The sequence below is a fragment of the Toxotes jaculatrix genome, chromosome 12, assembly GCF_017976425.1.
Source record: "Toxotes jaculatrix isolate fToxJac2 chromosome 12, fToxJac2.pri, whole genome shotgun sequence".
NCBI classification, from domain to species: domain Eukaryota; kingdom Metazoa; phylum Chordata; class Actinopteri; family Toxotidae; genus Toxotes; species Toxotes jaculatrix.
Window position 1 is genome coordinate 8,812,456 of NC_054405.1, and position 14,358 is coordinate 8,826,813.

A 14,358-nucleotide genomic window follows, 5' to 3' on the forward strand; every position below is an offset into this window, starting at 1 on the left:
TATCGATCGGTCCAGTGGAAAGAATACAAAGCAACTAATATTGCACATCATCTTGAAATCTAGAAAGTAAAGAGCGTGCTGAATGTTGGACTGCAGTGCCTGTTCAGGTTTGAGGCTGCTGCTGACCATCTCTGGTGGGACCGTAAGTTGCTGACCTACATCTGCTGACATTTCCAAATCCCAGGCCCTCAGCGTGAGCCGTCCCAACTTGTGCCTACTCAATGATGATTCTCTCCTGGCTTGTTAAGTGTCACATATAAAGTCAGTTTTATTCGTAGTGGGATTTTTTTCTCTCTCTGCGAAGGGGTAAAGAATTCATTTCTGTCCATTACTCCAAGCTGCTGCTTCAGCGAGGATTTCACTACCTCACTACTCTACTGTACCAGGTGTATCTTCCTTCAGGAAGAGTAACTGAAACCCTTGACAGGATATGATCACAGAGGACACACCATGAGGTTTCAAACAGCACACTGGATGATCTCTCCATGTTTCAGTTTCTTTAATTTCTTCTTAGCTTCTACGTAACAGTGTTATTAGACTGGTTTTCTTTTAGTGACAGCTTGCTTTACCAATACTTCACTTTGTTTGGTAGCGATGTAAAAGGCTGTAGTCATAATGAGTTGATATATACCTAGTTTCTATAGTTCACTGTCATTAGACTTAAAGGCCATTTTCTCAATCAGCATCTTATTGTGAAACGACTTTTATTGCCAAAGAACAATTTTAATTGTTTCACATTAGAGTTGTCTGTTTTTCTTTTTTCTTTCCTTACATTACGTTTAAATTGAAGTTAGATTCTTCAGTTAATAACATTACCTCCAGGGGGACTGGGGTAAAAACAGTCCAATCACTTTGGAGATCATTTTACAAACCTGATTCCAAAAATATCAAAAAGGGGAGCATTCCCACGTCATGTGTAGAAAGTCCCTCACTGATTTAATTGGCAGAATTTGCAATTACAACACACTACCAGTGTACCATCAAGCATTTTTTCTTTAGAGTTAAGTAAAGTCATTGTGAGCAAACTTGTAATACAACAAACGATGATTCCAGCTGTGTGAAGATGGGTTAAACTCTGAGGGCTCCATGTTTCTTTGCTTTGCATTTCATTAAACAAAGGTGTTAAAGGGTGCATAGTGTTGCAAGAAATTCCAGCGTCTAACAGAAGACCAGAGCTGAGGATACAGAGAGAAAGAGTGAGCTGGAATATGATATGTTCCTTTCACACCTTGAAAACTCCTCAATCCTATTATGTATGAACTTGACAGCATCTTTAAACTTTTTGTTTGAAAAATCACGATTGCCATGTGACCTTTTGTATTACTGTAATTAGACATCCTGCCACAGTGTGTATCGGTAGTGGCCCTGCTGTACCCTCTCAGCAGAGGAGCACTGAGACAGCAGGTGCAGCACAGCAGAGCAGAACAGAATGCAGTTTGAGCAGCTTAATGCTTGTGCAGCAGAATGCAGCTCAGTGTCACTGTGAATAATAAATACATACCTGTCACACTTTTTGTTTATGTATTATTTTCTTTACCCTTCTGGTGCCTTTTGCTACCATGGACCCAGAGGCCCTCACGTGCTTGCGCGTTAATCTGGCACAATCAGCTTCAGTAGAACATATTTTGTTTTCCAATTACCTAACGACAGCACTCTGTTCACCCCACCATGACCAATTTACAAACTCTGTGTTCAAGCAGTACATTTCTAATGCAAACAGCTTATTATCTACTGTATTACTAATTCTAGGTGCTGTAGATGGCTGGGTACATTTGTTTATTTCATCAATGTAAAACTGAATTGGTGGCTGTGACTAAAACATGATTAATAATGTATCCAAAGTTGTGAAACATGCCTTTATCCAAAGGATAAAACTTCATATCACTTTCTTCATGCTCTAACATGCACACAGAGACACACACTGTGACACCTTCCCTGTGAATGTGCTTCAGACACAAAAATGATGAGCTAGAAATGAATTGTTGGTGTTTTATTTACATGGGAGGGCAGTAAGTGAATGAAAGATGGTATGATGAACACAGACCAGCCGGTATGAACCACAGAAATTTAATTACTAAAATGTGCTGCACTGGTAAATATCTAAGTTAGATGCCAAAGACCCTTACATGTATAATTTGTAGCCAAAGCTGTTTTGCCGGGCTGCTGGATTTATTGACATTAATAAACCGCTATGCATACATCTCTCCTAAAGCTACCTGGCAGAAATGCATATCTCAGAATTAGCAATAAATAACGCACACTGACAAAATCGCATACAGAGGCTGAGCATTTAGTGAGGCACATAAAAAGGAATGACATCTCTGGACTACTTTCAAAAACATTAAAAAAAATCATGTTTAAGAGTCTCTGGAACAGAAGGAAAAATAGTAAAAGTCACCCAAAGAGCAAACTCTTTTAATGGAATCATGTCTTTGTGATACCACCTAAGTCCACAAGTCTGTTCTGTTTGTGTGTGTTTTTTCCTTAGAATAACCACCACTGCAGCTTGCATGATGGACTTGAGGAGGTACCCCCTTGATGAACAGAACTGCACCCTGGAAATTGAAAGCTGTGAGTACTGCAAAAGAGCCTGCATGTTATTTTTTGATTTTGTCTCTCACAACAAAGCCCTTTACACTTACCTTTGAGCAACCTTCAAAAGCAACGATTGCCAGAAAGTTGTTTATACTGGTTCATCTTTACCTTAAGGTCAATATAGAAATTACATGTGATTAAGTGAGTGAATGCATTAGTGTTCGATAATTTGGAGGAGACATGAGTGAAATATTTGGCATGTCTGCCAACGTGTGCCATTTGTCAGCTGCTTTACCTCTGCAGCTGTGCTTGATGATGTGCATTGATTACTATTCCCTCAGTGTGACAGATGGATAGGTCCACCCCTGGATCTTTGACAGATGAAGGCAAACTGATAAAATGATTAATACTGGTAAACCTACTTGACCTTCCTTATAACTCTTAACCCCCAAATCAGACCGGTGTCACCTTGTCTGAATAAGTATAGTTTAATATTAGCCTACACCCACCACATCCATAATAATTATTTGAATGAATAATTCGTACATGGAGCACACATCTAGCAACTAATACATAAGTAATAAGGATGTGGTTATTATTAGAATAAAATGTATTATTATAATAAAGTGGCCAGAATTCAAGTATTCAAATATTTAGTCCAATTATATAGTATCTAGTAGTTTGTTCTAAAATACAGTAACTTATCATTATCTACTGTATAATCTTTTCCCGTTTTCAATCTTTATACTAAGCTAAGCTAATGGCTGCTGTATGTGGCTTCATATTTATAGAGTTATTTGAGAGTTTCTTGTCATCCATCCTGTTCCTAATTTATTCTGTGCTCCTTCCTTGGTAACCAGTCAGGATTCTGTTGATCTTATTGTCATGTTTTACTGTTGAACCTCATTTACATTTGGATTGAATCAAAGCGCAAACATTATCAAAATTCATAAATCAGCAGGGTTTCAAAACTATTATACAAACTCAGATTTCTGTTTTCTTTTCAGTGGTGCCACTGCAGTTTGCTGTCTTTTTAAGATGCATCAGTGACTGTGTTGCAAACCACATACAGGATTTTATACTATTTACCATTTTCACCATCCCATCAAATTGATTTAAAATATGAATTAACACATTAACATTTTGATGTGCACACTTTGTGCTTAAATTTGAGCCAGGCTTTGGCTTGACCTTTTCTCAAGTACAGTATGATCCATGACTCTCTAAACCAGCTGTCTCAGTCAAATCTTCCTTCAAAATAGCCTTTGATATAGTTATATTATATATTATATATATTAGAGAGCACATTATTCATTCTGTTGAAGGTTAAAGGGGTGCTCCAGAGATTTAGTGTTGCACTTCCACTTGGTTGGTTGACTCTCGAGATCCAGATTTTTAAAAGAAAATCAAGGCAGCAAAGGCCAAGATGTCCTTACTTTAAGTTGTCATATAGGTCAAGCTTCCCATTTCCCATAATGCAACCAACAGCACTTTTTTGTAAGACCACCCTTAACTGGCAAATGCCATATTTCCAGCTTGTAACACAGGCTTTCTGTCATAAATTTGTCATCTCTGAGCCCAAGTGGAGACAACCCTGATGACAACATTAGGGTTTTTCTCTCAGATTTCAGAACGCTCCCTCTAGAACCACTGGAGTTTCCTCTCAGATCATCATGAGTTGTAAAAAAAAAAATGTGGAAAAATGCAGACTTCACATTTTATACAACATAATTTCATTGACAGTTGTTTCATATCAATTTTTTTCCCCCATATGCTTTAACTTAGATAAATCATTATCCAGGAGAAAAATGTGCTGGTGCTGTAATTAAAAATTGTATTTGCGTGATCATTTTCATTGACCGCTTCATCAATCAACCCTCTTGCTCAATACACCAGATATTTGTGGTTCTTTCTGTTCAGGATAAAACTGCAGAGCGTTTACCCTCAGGGACATCAGCAAGCAATGAAATATGGATATGCCGTGAATTAAAAAGTTGCAAGAATATCTGTTTATGCTCGTGGAATGCTCTGCGCTAGTGGGGGTCGTGCGCATGAGCCATCAGTTTGATTGATTAAGCAGGCAGTTGTTTCAATTTCATGGACAATGTCACATTTCCTTACCCTATAACCTCCGAGAGAGATTTAATGGTAATGAATCCTGGTCCCTTAGTGAGCTTAATGCCATCCAGGTCTGGACATGTGGTAGTAGAATGTGAAATGTAGTAACACTTCCCGGACTGAGAAATTGCTCCGCAGTGAATGCATACTGGCCTATTGACATAAATCTGCTGCTGTGGTCACTTTCAATTGCACTGCCAGTTGAGAATGTGTGAGAGCGCCATACAAAGTGACACATGTTAATGAATATTCATGCAGGTCGTAATGCATGCAGTGATATAGCTCCATAGGAGTCTGGACAATGGAGCATGTGATTGCAGGCCAAGAGAACACACAGATTTAAGTCTTTGGCAGGATTGTTTTTCCTTCTCTCTCTGCCTTTGGTGCTGCGTGGTCCTACTGCAAAAAAAAAAATAAAATCATTTCTGCCTCAGCCACTTCTCCTCCTACTGTCTCACTACAACACCTAATGCAACTTTGACTTGAAAAATACATGAATTAATCTGATAGACTGAGGAGATAAAATTAAAGTTATGGCGAATGTGTTGCTTGACATTGTGGTGGCATTAAAGTTCATTGTGGAGCATATTTTGAGCTGTGATATCTTTTTGAAAAATTTGTTGTACTTAGCTCAATCTGACTGGCCCATCTTTAGCACTCAGTTGAGATTAGTCACAGTTTCTTGCAATGCAATAGCCTCCAAAAGTCAATGTATAAAGATACCATGACTAAATATGTTGCGAGGTTGTTCAGCCCTGAATGACTGTAATGCAAGATGGAGTCAGATAGAAACAATGGTTTGATTTGTCAAGGCGACCTCTGCTCATTATCCAAACTCTTGCATCAGACTTTAGATAAACTTTAATGGTTGTCTCTTCATCACACTTACAGACCACATTATTTTCTTCTCTCCTCTCTCCCCTGAATTTGCCCTGACTTTGACACAGACGGATATACCACAGATGACATCGTATTCTTCTGGCAAGGAGGAGACAATGCTGTGACGGGCGTTGACAAATTAGAGTTACCTCAGTTCTCCATTGTAGACATCCGCTTGGTGTCCAGGGAGGTCAGGTTTACTACAGGTAAGACTGTCATAAAAAAAATGTTTCACACCCACTGTAATTAGACTGAAAGTGTCCACTTCACATGCAAAATTGGTATATAAACACCTCTGCCACTGTGAGTGTGGGCATCAGTAAATACGTCATTGTCACTGTGGGGAATATGATTATATATGGGTCATGCAGAAAGACAATTTCCTTTTCAATACAGCAGATTGTAGGTGGCCATGTCCACATATGTGTAATATGTGAGCTGACATACAAAACAACTGAAGTACCAAATGGTGACTCACAAGCTAGTCTTTATTCTCATTAAGTACAGTAATTGAAGTGGTTCAATTACGTGTATGTTTTTCATCATTATTGTTTCTATTAGAATCAGAACTAATTTAATTTAAAAATAACACACGATAAATGTACAGAAATCGGATTTGTTGCTACTGGTGCTTATATATTTCTAGTGAAAATTCATGCTTCTACTTCTAATTTTTACAAATGTTCAGGTAAACTTATTTCAGTTGACCCCAGCTTTCCCATAAGCAATGAAAACAGGGCAAAAGTAAAATTTCAATGTAATTCTCATGTTTGAGTTTAATGAAATCTGTGAACATTTGTAGCAACCATTGTGCAAAGTTCTTTGGTGATCTAAGGTGTTTGTCTCAGACTTGATGAAGTATATATGCTAAGGTATTGATTCATTATAAGATTTACAGGAACCTGGAGATGATGAGGTCATTCATCATTGTGTGTTCCCCATAGCAAATAACCTTTTAGATTAAAGCCATCACACTTATCTCTTGCCTTTTTTCTTTGGTGACAAATTGGACATAAAACTGTGGAGAGAATACAAAGAACAGAATTTACCTATTATTTACAGCAATTTGTACAGTTTCCAACCTCATAAATATCTCACTATATCTGAAGGAGAGCGGCCCAGCCTTGATGTTTATATTACTTTTTGCATCAGCATTGTATTGTTGTGGTTGTTGAAATTCAAGTGCAATCAGACCAATTAATGTCTTGGCACAGCCAACTGATATATTCCTGCAAAAATACACAATGACTTACCACCTCACAACCACATTCCTTATATATTTCCTCCCTCTTTTAGTGTAATGGCACGCTTTGCAATTATGCACCTCTAAAATGCCCTTTTGGTAATGTTTAGAGGACAGAGAAAGTGCAAAAGAAAAGCAGAGCAGCTCTGTGACAATTCTCAGAGGGATGCTGGAGCTGCCTGCTGAGATAGGGGGTTGCAGAAAAATCTGCCGTGTTTGCGACTTTCTGCCATGTTTAATTGGAATCGAACTTGTCCCTGGAAAGGAATCCATCGCTTTGGGGAAATTAAGTGCTCCATCTGAACAAATGGAGAAATGACTACCCTGCCGTTGTCAAAGTGCAGACTTTGGAACTCTTAAGTTGTGCCAACGTCTCCCCTTTCTCTCCTTTTTTTTCCCACTGATGTTTTCACTCTTGCCCTGCTCTTTTCTAAACTATCACTCCATCTTTTCTCCTTACAGGTTCATATCCAAGGCTTTCGCTGAGTTTCAGGATTAAGAGGAACATTGGATATTTCATCCTGCAGACATATATGCCCTCCATCTTGATCACCATCCTCTCCTGGGTCTCCTTCTGGATCAATTATGATGCCTCTGCAGCTCGGGTGGCCCTGGGTAAGACACAGCCACCGCTGCATTAAACCTCTCACTGTTTCAAATAAAATCCTCTGATTATCACTGGAACTAATAACGTATGTAGATGTCACATGTCTATATATCTCAATTAAGAACCATATATGAGGAGTATTGAATGACTGCAAACTTTTTATACATAAATTAGGAGCCATGTAAATAACCTGACTTAACTTGACAGATGGAAACAATAACATGGTAATTAACACATGTCAATCTACTTGTGGTATGTTGAAAGATGTGATCCTCGTTAACATGAAAGGCCTGTAAAATTTGAAGAAAGTGATACTTTTAATACTTCCTTGTGCACTGGACAATAACTTTGGTTTAGTTCGTCATCAAACCATAAATACTGGTACAAATATCTAGGGAGCTAATTATTTAATGACAGGGAGAGTCATAATACACCTGTACACAGCAGTGGTAGAATGTGCTGTAGCTAAGCACAATCAGTCAGGAACTATAGATTTAAGTACAATTTTTGGGGTATTTGTACATGAGACTTCCAGTTTCTACTACTTTATACTATACTTTTAACTCCAAAACATTGATATCAAACCTTCAGGTAGTAGCTCCTCTACAGATTTGGTTTTTATACACAAATACCAACAAACAAAACCATTTTAGATTAAGCGGTATTTAAAGTAGTTGCAATTACCAGCTATAACAATAAATTCTGCTTATATGCTAATGCATCTAATCATATGACATATGATAATGTAACACTGACAAGGGTCACTCTCTTACTTAATGAGTACAACTTGATTTTAAGTATATTTTGCTGGTAAAGCTTTTATACTTGAATGCAGGGTTTACTTTTAACACAGTATTTTTACAGTGCAGTATTGTTACTTTTACTTAAGTAAACGATGCTTCTTTCGTCATTGAACTACAGCGATGTTGGTCAGATGATGTCTGTGTAAATGTGTCAGTGTTTAAAGAAAGTGAAATACAGTACAATTTCTGTCTGATGGTGACTTCTTTGTTTCTGTGTGTGCTGTTGTGCTCAGGTGTGACAACGGTGCTTACCATGACAACAATTAACACCCACCTTAGGGAGACTCTCCCAAAGATTCCGTATGTGAAAGCCATCGACGTCTACCTCATGGGCTGTTTTGTGTTTGTGTTCCTGGCCCTGCTTGAATATGCCTTTGTAAATTACGTGTTCTTTGGCCGGGGCCCTGCGCAACAGAAGAAAATCAATGAGAGGCTGAACAAAACCAACAACGAGCGCACAAGATACGAAGAGAAGCGCCTGAGGGAACAGGTTTGCAACTTCGTCTGCTGCCTGTCTTTCACCCTACTTCTGTGTGTCAGTCAGAGTTCAAGTACAAAACAACTAGCCATAGTCATTTTCTCCAAAGACACATACACAGCATTCCCTGGAGTAATCCTCCAGAAGCATACTGATGCCACCACAGCCCAATATGCATTCACCAACCATCATCCATTGCTTCTCCCTCAAGCACTGACTGCTTTTTATCGAGCGTATCCTTTTTCATTGAGATAGCGGTTCATCTAGCTCAACATTGGTGTAAACATTCTCATTTCTTATTTAGGTTGTTGTCTATGTTTATGCTGTAGGCTTCATTCATTCTCACTCAGCTTCCTTGTGGTTTTAACATGTGTTCCAACGAAATTAAACAAAACTTGAAAGTGCAGAATAACAAGGCATTGGCAGTTTATCAATTTGTCCATGGCACATGCTGAAACAGTCAGACTGAATGAAGCCCCCCCTCTGTTTTTTGTGTGTGAAGTGCTAAATGCTATGCTTATTCAAAGTTGTTCCTGTTAACTTTATGTCCTATGCATTGTGTAATTCTTAGGAAATGTGCTTATTTGCCAGTATTATATAGCCGTTTTAATGTTCTCTTCATTTTTCTTTCACATTGCAAGGACTCCATTTCCGTGCCGTTTCAAACCAACACCTTCAGGTCATTTACACAGCGAAGAAATCTGTATCTCGAGGAACAAAGAAAAGTTGGGGTACATGTATTTAGAAATCATATCAGCTGTAGGCCAGAGCCTCACATTAAAGTCAGATGAAAATTATTTATGTCACTTTTTTTGCAAGTGAAAAAGACTAATAGTTGTCTGTGTAAAGAAGCACTTGGTTAACTACTTCTGTTGCATGTGAGAAATGACATTCCATATCATCCCAGCATTTTGCTTTAGCTTGACAGCTTGGGGGATGGGAGGGGGGTTAATATAAGTTTTATAACTGGGGGAATCTGGGACTACTGCTCGACATTTCACCCCTCACTGACTCTCAGTGTCTTTCCTCTCTCCTCGCAGGTGGATGCTTACGGAAACATCCTCCTCACCACACTGGAGATGAACAACGAAGTGATGCCTTCTGACGTGGGGAGCAGCGTCAGTGACTCTCGGAATTCGGTCATGTCCTTCGACAGCTCCGGGGTCCAATTCAGGAAGCCCATGGCGCCCCGAGATGGCTTTAGCCACCACTCACTGGATCGGAGCGCCATGCGGAGCCGGGCCAACTGTCGGCTACGACGACGCTCCTCCAAGCTCAAGTTGAAAATCCCAAACCTGTCAGATGTTAGCACCATTGACAAGTGGTCCCGGGTCATTTTTCCCATCACCTTTGGATTTTTCAACCTAATCTACTGGTTGTACTATGTGAATTGATGTGCATCCCACTAGGAATCATGGGCCATATTTTGAGAGCACATTAAATTGGCTTTGATACAGTTCCAAAATATGTATACACATATACAAGTTGAACATATGTATATGCATATTTATATATATTATATTTATATATACACGTGTGAAATCTGAAGGACCTTTCTGCTGTACAAAATATTAATAGGATGACTTGAATGTTTAAGAATAATTGTGAGAGAAGAATTTCAAGGCTTTGAGTTTCTTTTTCCTCCTGAAACAAACAAACAAACAAACAAACAAACAAACAAACGAGATCCCACCAGGGGTTTTTGGAACTAAAGACTGCATGATATTTTTGCTAAAAAAAAAACAAGAAAAAAGAGAAAGTGAAAGCTCTTGAGAGAGAAAAGATGTCTCAGAGTCCCATTGACTTTTTATTGATACTTATTGTAATCAAAAATCCTCTTCTGCAGCTCATGAAATCAGTGGTGGCTTGTCTGTTCAGGCATCAGCTGAGTGAGATCCTTGACACCCCCCCAACCTTTCCGCTCTCCCCGTCCCTAACCCCTGCTGCTCTCACCCAGCTCACCCCCCACAAACCCTCCCATCACCCATGGATAACATGCACGGAAATCTCCGGTTCTACTATGTACAGCAACCTTGTTTGGATTATGTGTTGTTCCTTGGGTTTTTTGAAGTGATATCGTTCTCTTTATCAGACATCAGCTCTGGCCTAATGGTCTCCATTAGAAGGCCGTGTGGATGGGATGCTTGACCACCGCATTCCCACCCAGAGTCAACGCAAACTTGTATTCCTTTCTCTTCTCATGTTATTTTTAGACACATGTCCTCGGGGGAAGGGAGGGGGGGTCTTTTTCATTATGGTTAAAAACAAATGCTGATTATTGTAGATATGATTTTGTCTTGAAAAATACTGTGATTTCAGAGAGTATCAGAACATGTTCTAGAGCTAGGGCATTATGAGATAAAAGAGTCAAAGGTATGCATTACTCATTTTGATTGTTTGAAAAAAAAACATATTCTGTACATTTTATCATTCAGTATTCTCATGAAAGTATACTTGTACTGTTTCTTTCCTCCTATTGATTGATTCACATGCTCTTTAGATGCAGAGTTCATTGATGTCATATCCTGCTTTGTGTTTGTTCAAAGGACATGGGGGAATTGCTTTTGTGATTCGTTTTGAAATTATTCCACAGTGAAGATATGAGAACATGTATATTCAAAAGAGTCAACATATCCGCCCACAGTTTGACCAGTTGTCATTCAGTATACGGTATTTCTTTGTTTGTTGAGCATTTCCTCAGTGTTGGAGTCACAGTCACTTTCTGAAGGCAAGATTATTTGTTTGGGATAGTGATGGGCAGCCCATGCAGAAGATGTAGGGAGAAAAAATTCAACATTTCACACTCAAACTCAATCAGTGCCATTCCACAAATGCTCTGAACCCCGAGGATTGGAAGCATTAGCCTAATTGGGAGTGATGCAGAGATTCTTGGGGAGAGAAAAGTGATAAATAGCCATGAATTCAAATGACGACCAAAAGGCCTATAATCCATGTGCATTATTGTTTTGTTTTGCTCTCAAATACAAACACTACATTTCCAGTGCTCAGGTTCATTTGCAAAAGGGAAAAAAGTACGGTATGATCTAGATTTATATATTTATTTATTTTGAAATCAGGCTGGATAATCAAGTGTTTAATGGTTACAGAATTCAAATTAAATTTGGTTTGTGTAGCCGCCAGAAAAGTTAAAACGATAAAGATGATGTCAGTATATTAGATGGCTCAGGCAGATGGACAGTAGATATTGTAGGGAGGATAGGAAAAAGCGGGGGAAAAAATGAAAGAAACAAACTAAAAAAAAATTCCCATGCCTGTTTAGCTTAAGCTGAAGTGCAGATCAGCATCTTCCTCAGGTCTCATCTCCACTTCAGGCACAAACAAGCTCTACTGGGAGCAACAGGCTCTGAGCAAAACCTACACAACCAAATCAACCACTGAGTCCTCCAGCAGAAAAGTGATTGACTCATTAGAATACGAGCGCAGCACAGTACCTGAGAAATACACAAAAGGAAAACGAGATGGAAAATTGCTTTATACAGTACACAAACACATAGGGACAAGAGGAAGATGGAAGGGCTGCAGAGTAACGAGATGAAGATGGCAAAGCAGGAATATCAATTTATCATCAGAAATATCCACTCCCCTCTGGGTGTAGTATGCATAAGATGTCTTCAGAAAGAAATAGTGATCAGAAACCAATTTGTCTCCGTAAGTTATAGTGAAGTTTGTACAGTGATGTGGCCCGAGCTGTGATCCGAGTTTTGTATTTCTTTTTGTTTTCATTTTATGCATTGTCGTCATATTCCATAGAAGCAAATGAAAAAAGAAAAAGAAAAAAAGGTCGCCTTTACATATCCATTAATCCATAAAAATATGCAGGAAGATGGTGAAAGCAACAGACATAGTGAGCTGAGTGTTATGTTTATGTCTGCAGCTGCAGCTGAACAATCTGTTGTTTGTCCCTCAGTCAACTGTGAGTCCAAACATGTGACCAAAACATAGTGATTAGTCTTAAAAGTGAAGAAATTAAATTTGCTGTTATTAATGTGAAACGTGACAATGAGTCAAAAAAAGCCACTATGAGCTAAATTAGCCGCGAATAGAGAAAATGGCCTCTGGGTTTAAATTTTCCCATCTCCAAGTTGTGTAGCAAGTTTTGTTGTGTCACATAGTAAATACATGTTCAGTATTAAACTGTAGATGACTGAAATGGTGGCATATGTGATAGGTCACAAAATATGAGTTCTTCAGAAGTTGCCAAATGGAAGTCAAGACTGAAATGCAAAGAACTTGAAAACCGTAGCATTAGTTGTTGTCTTTCACACCTTGGTTAAGAATGCCCAGTGCCAATTTTAAGTACAGTCGGAGTACAACACCGATTTAGCATTGCACTTCTATAACTCACAACGGACAATTTAAAACAAAAATGATCAAAACTGAAGCAGCAGAACCAGAGATATTCTTTTTTTTTAATTATTCCACACATTCTTCTTTTTAGTTAATAATGGTGCCTACATTACCCATAATGCAACACGACCACCTACATTTCAGTCTGAGATTCAGGTGTGTTATACTAGTAGCGGCTAATGTAGCCTTGAGCTGTGAGTCTCAAGCAGAGATGAGGAGCGAGCCACAGGAGTGTAGTAAACACACTTCAAACTTGTAGTCTTTAGACCCAACCGACACTGACTCAAGTGACACCACTTGAGGCAGCTTATTATGATTTTGCATAGCTGCCTGTGGAGCCACAAAAGGCTTTAACTTTTTAACACACACACACACCTGTAAACAAATTTTGATCTGTAAAATTGGTGGAGTTCCCCTTTAATTCATAGTATAAATCAGTGGGACATGTATGCTGCAATTCCAGCTCATGAAACCATCGTCATGTGAGACGTTCCAGTGACGTCATTACTAGGTATGATTCACCTTGTTCTTTTTTTTAGTAGTCAGATGAAGAACAGCTTTGGATTGGATCCCCACAGTATAAATTACCCCATGGTTGGTGTAAGGGGATATTATGGTAGGTATGGATTGTGGTGTCTGAGACATTCAGGCACTTTTGAGGTGATGATTACCGATGTGCATGTCACATTCATGTTTCAGGTAGCCTTGTCCTTTAAAAGTTTGGGTTAAATAAAACATAAAGAAAGGTGGGAAGAGTTAGTGAATAATGAAGGCAAATTTATACAAATAACACACTTTAAACGTTTTTTTCCCCCCATCATTTCATCCTGGTCTGCACACTAACAGCTTGTCAAACTGTTGAAAGGCAATATGATGGATCTTTCCTAAGAGTTGAGTCAGACTACAAGGCCAGAGGATACTGTCAGTTCCAGTGCAAGAAAAGCACAAAAATAAGGGACTATAGGCAACCACAAGTGTTATTTTGACTAAATCAGAGCAACATGTTCAACTAGAAAGAAGCCTAATCCATCTACTGTGGTTTCTCTTAGAGTACGTTGTTACGTAAATTAACACAAGTAATCCAATTCTCATTGGGTCTGCTTTATTCCCAGTAATGAAACAAACATGTCTATTCAGGTATTAACTTTTTTCTTTTTCTTTTCTTTTTTTTTCTTTTCGTTGATATAGCTGATGCATACCCTTAACGAACTCCAAACGCATAAAGAGGAGAAACGTTAGCAGCCCTTGCATGCTCGCAGTAAATATATTCACCACTCATTTCACTCAGAACATGTATTACCTGCTTTCTGGACATGAAATCAGCACA

At 38.8% G+C, this 14,358-nt stretch overlaps 1 protein-coding gene across 6 annotated transcripts in view; it reads left to right on the forward strand.

Moving 5' to 3' along the window:
• Positions 1-10,057, forward strand: part of gabrb4 (gamma-aminobutyric acid type A receptor subunit beta4) — a 47,279-nt gene extending 37,222 nt beyond the window's left edge. The window contains exons 5-10 of one of the 6 annotated variants that reach the window (XM_041051278.1): positions 2,489-2,571; positions 5,601-5,738; positions 7,238-7,390; positions 8,419-8,675; positions 9,305-9,394; positions 9,704-10,057. In XM_041051278.1, the coding sequence (XP_040907212.1) occupies positions 2,489-2,571; positions 5,601-5,738; positions 7,238-7,390; positions 8,419-8,675; positions 9,305-9,394; positions 9,704-10,057 (1,075 nt within the window). Of the gene's footprint in view, positions 1-2,488; positions 2,572-5,600; positions 5,739-7,237; positions 7,391-8,418; positions 8,717-9,304; positions 9,395-9,591 lie in introns of all 6 variants that reach the window. The other 5 variants (XM_041051283.1, XM_041051282.1, XM_041051280.1 and 2 more) reach the window with 5 other exon arrangements.
• Positions 10,058-14,358: the final 4,301 nt, after the last annotated feature.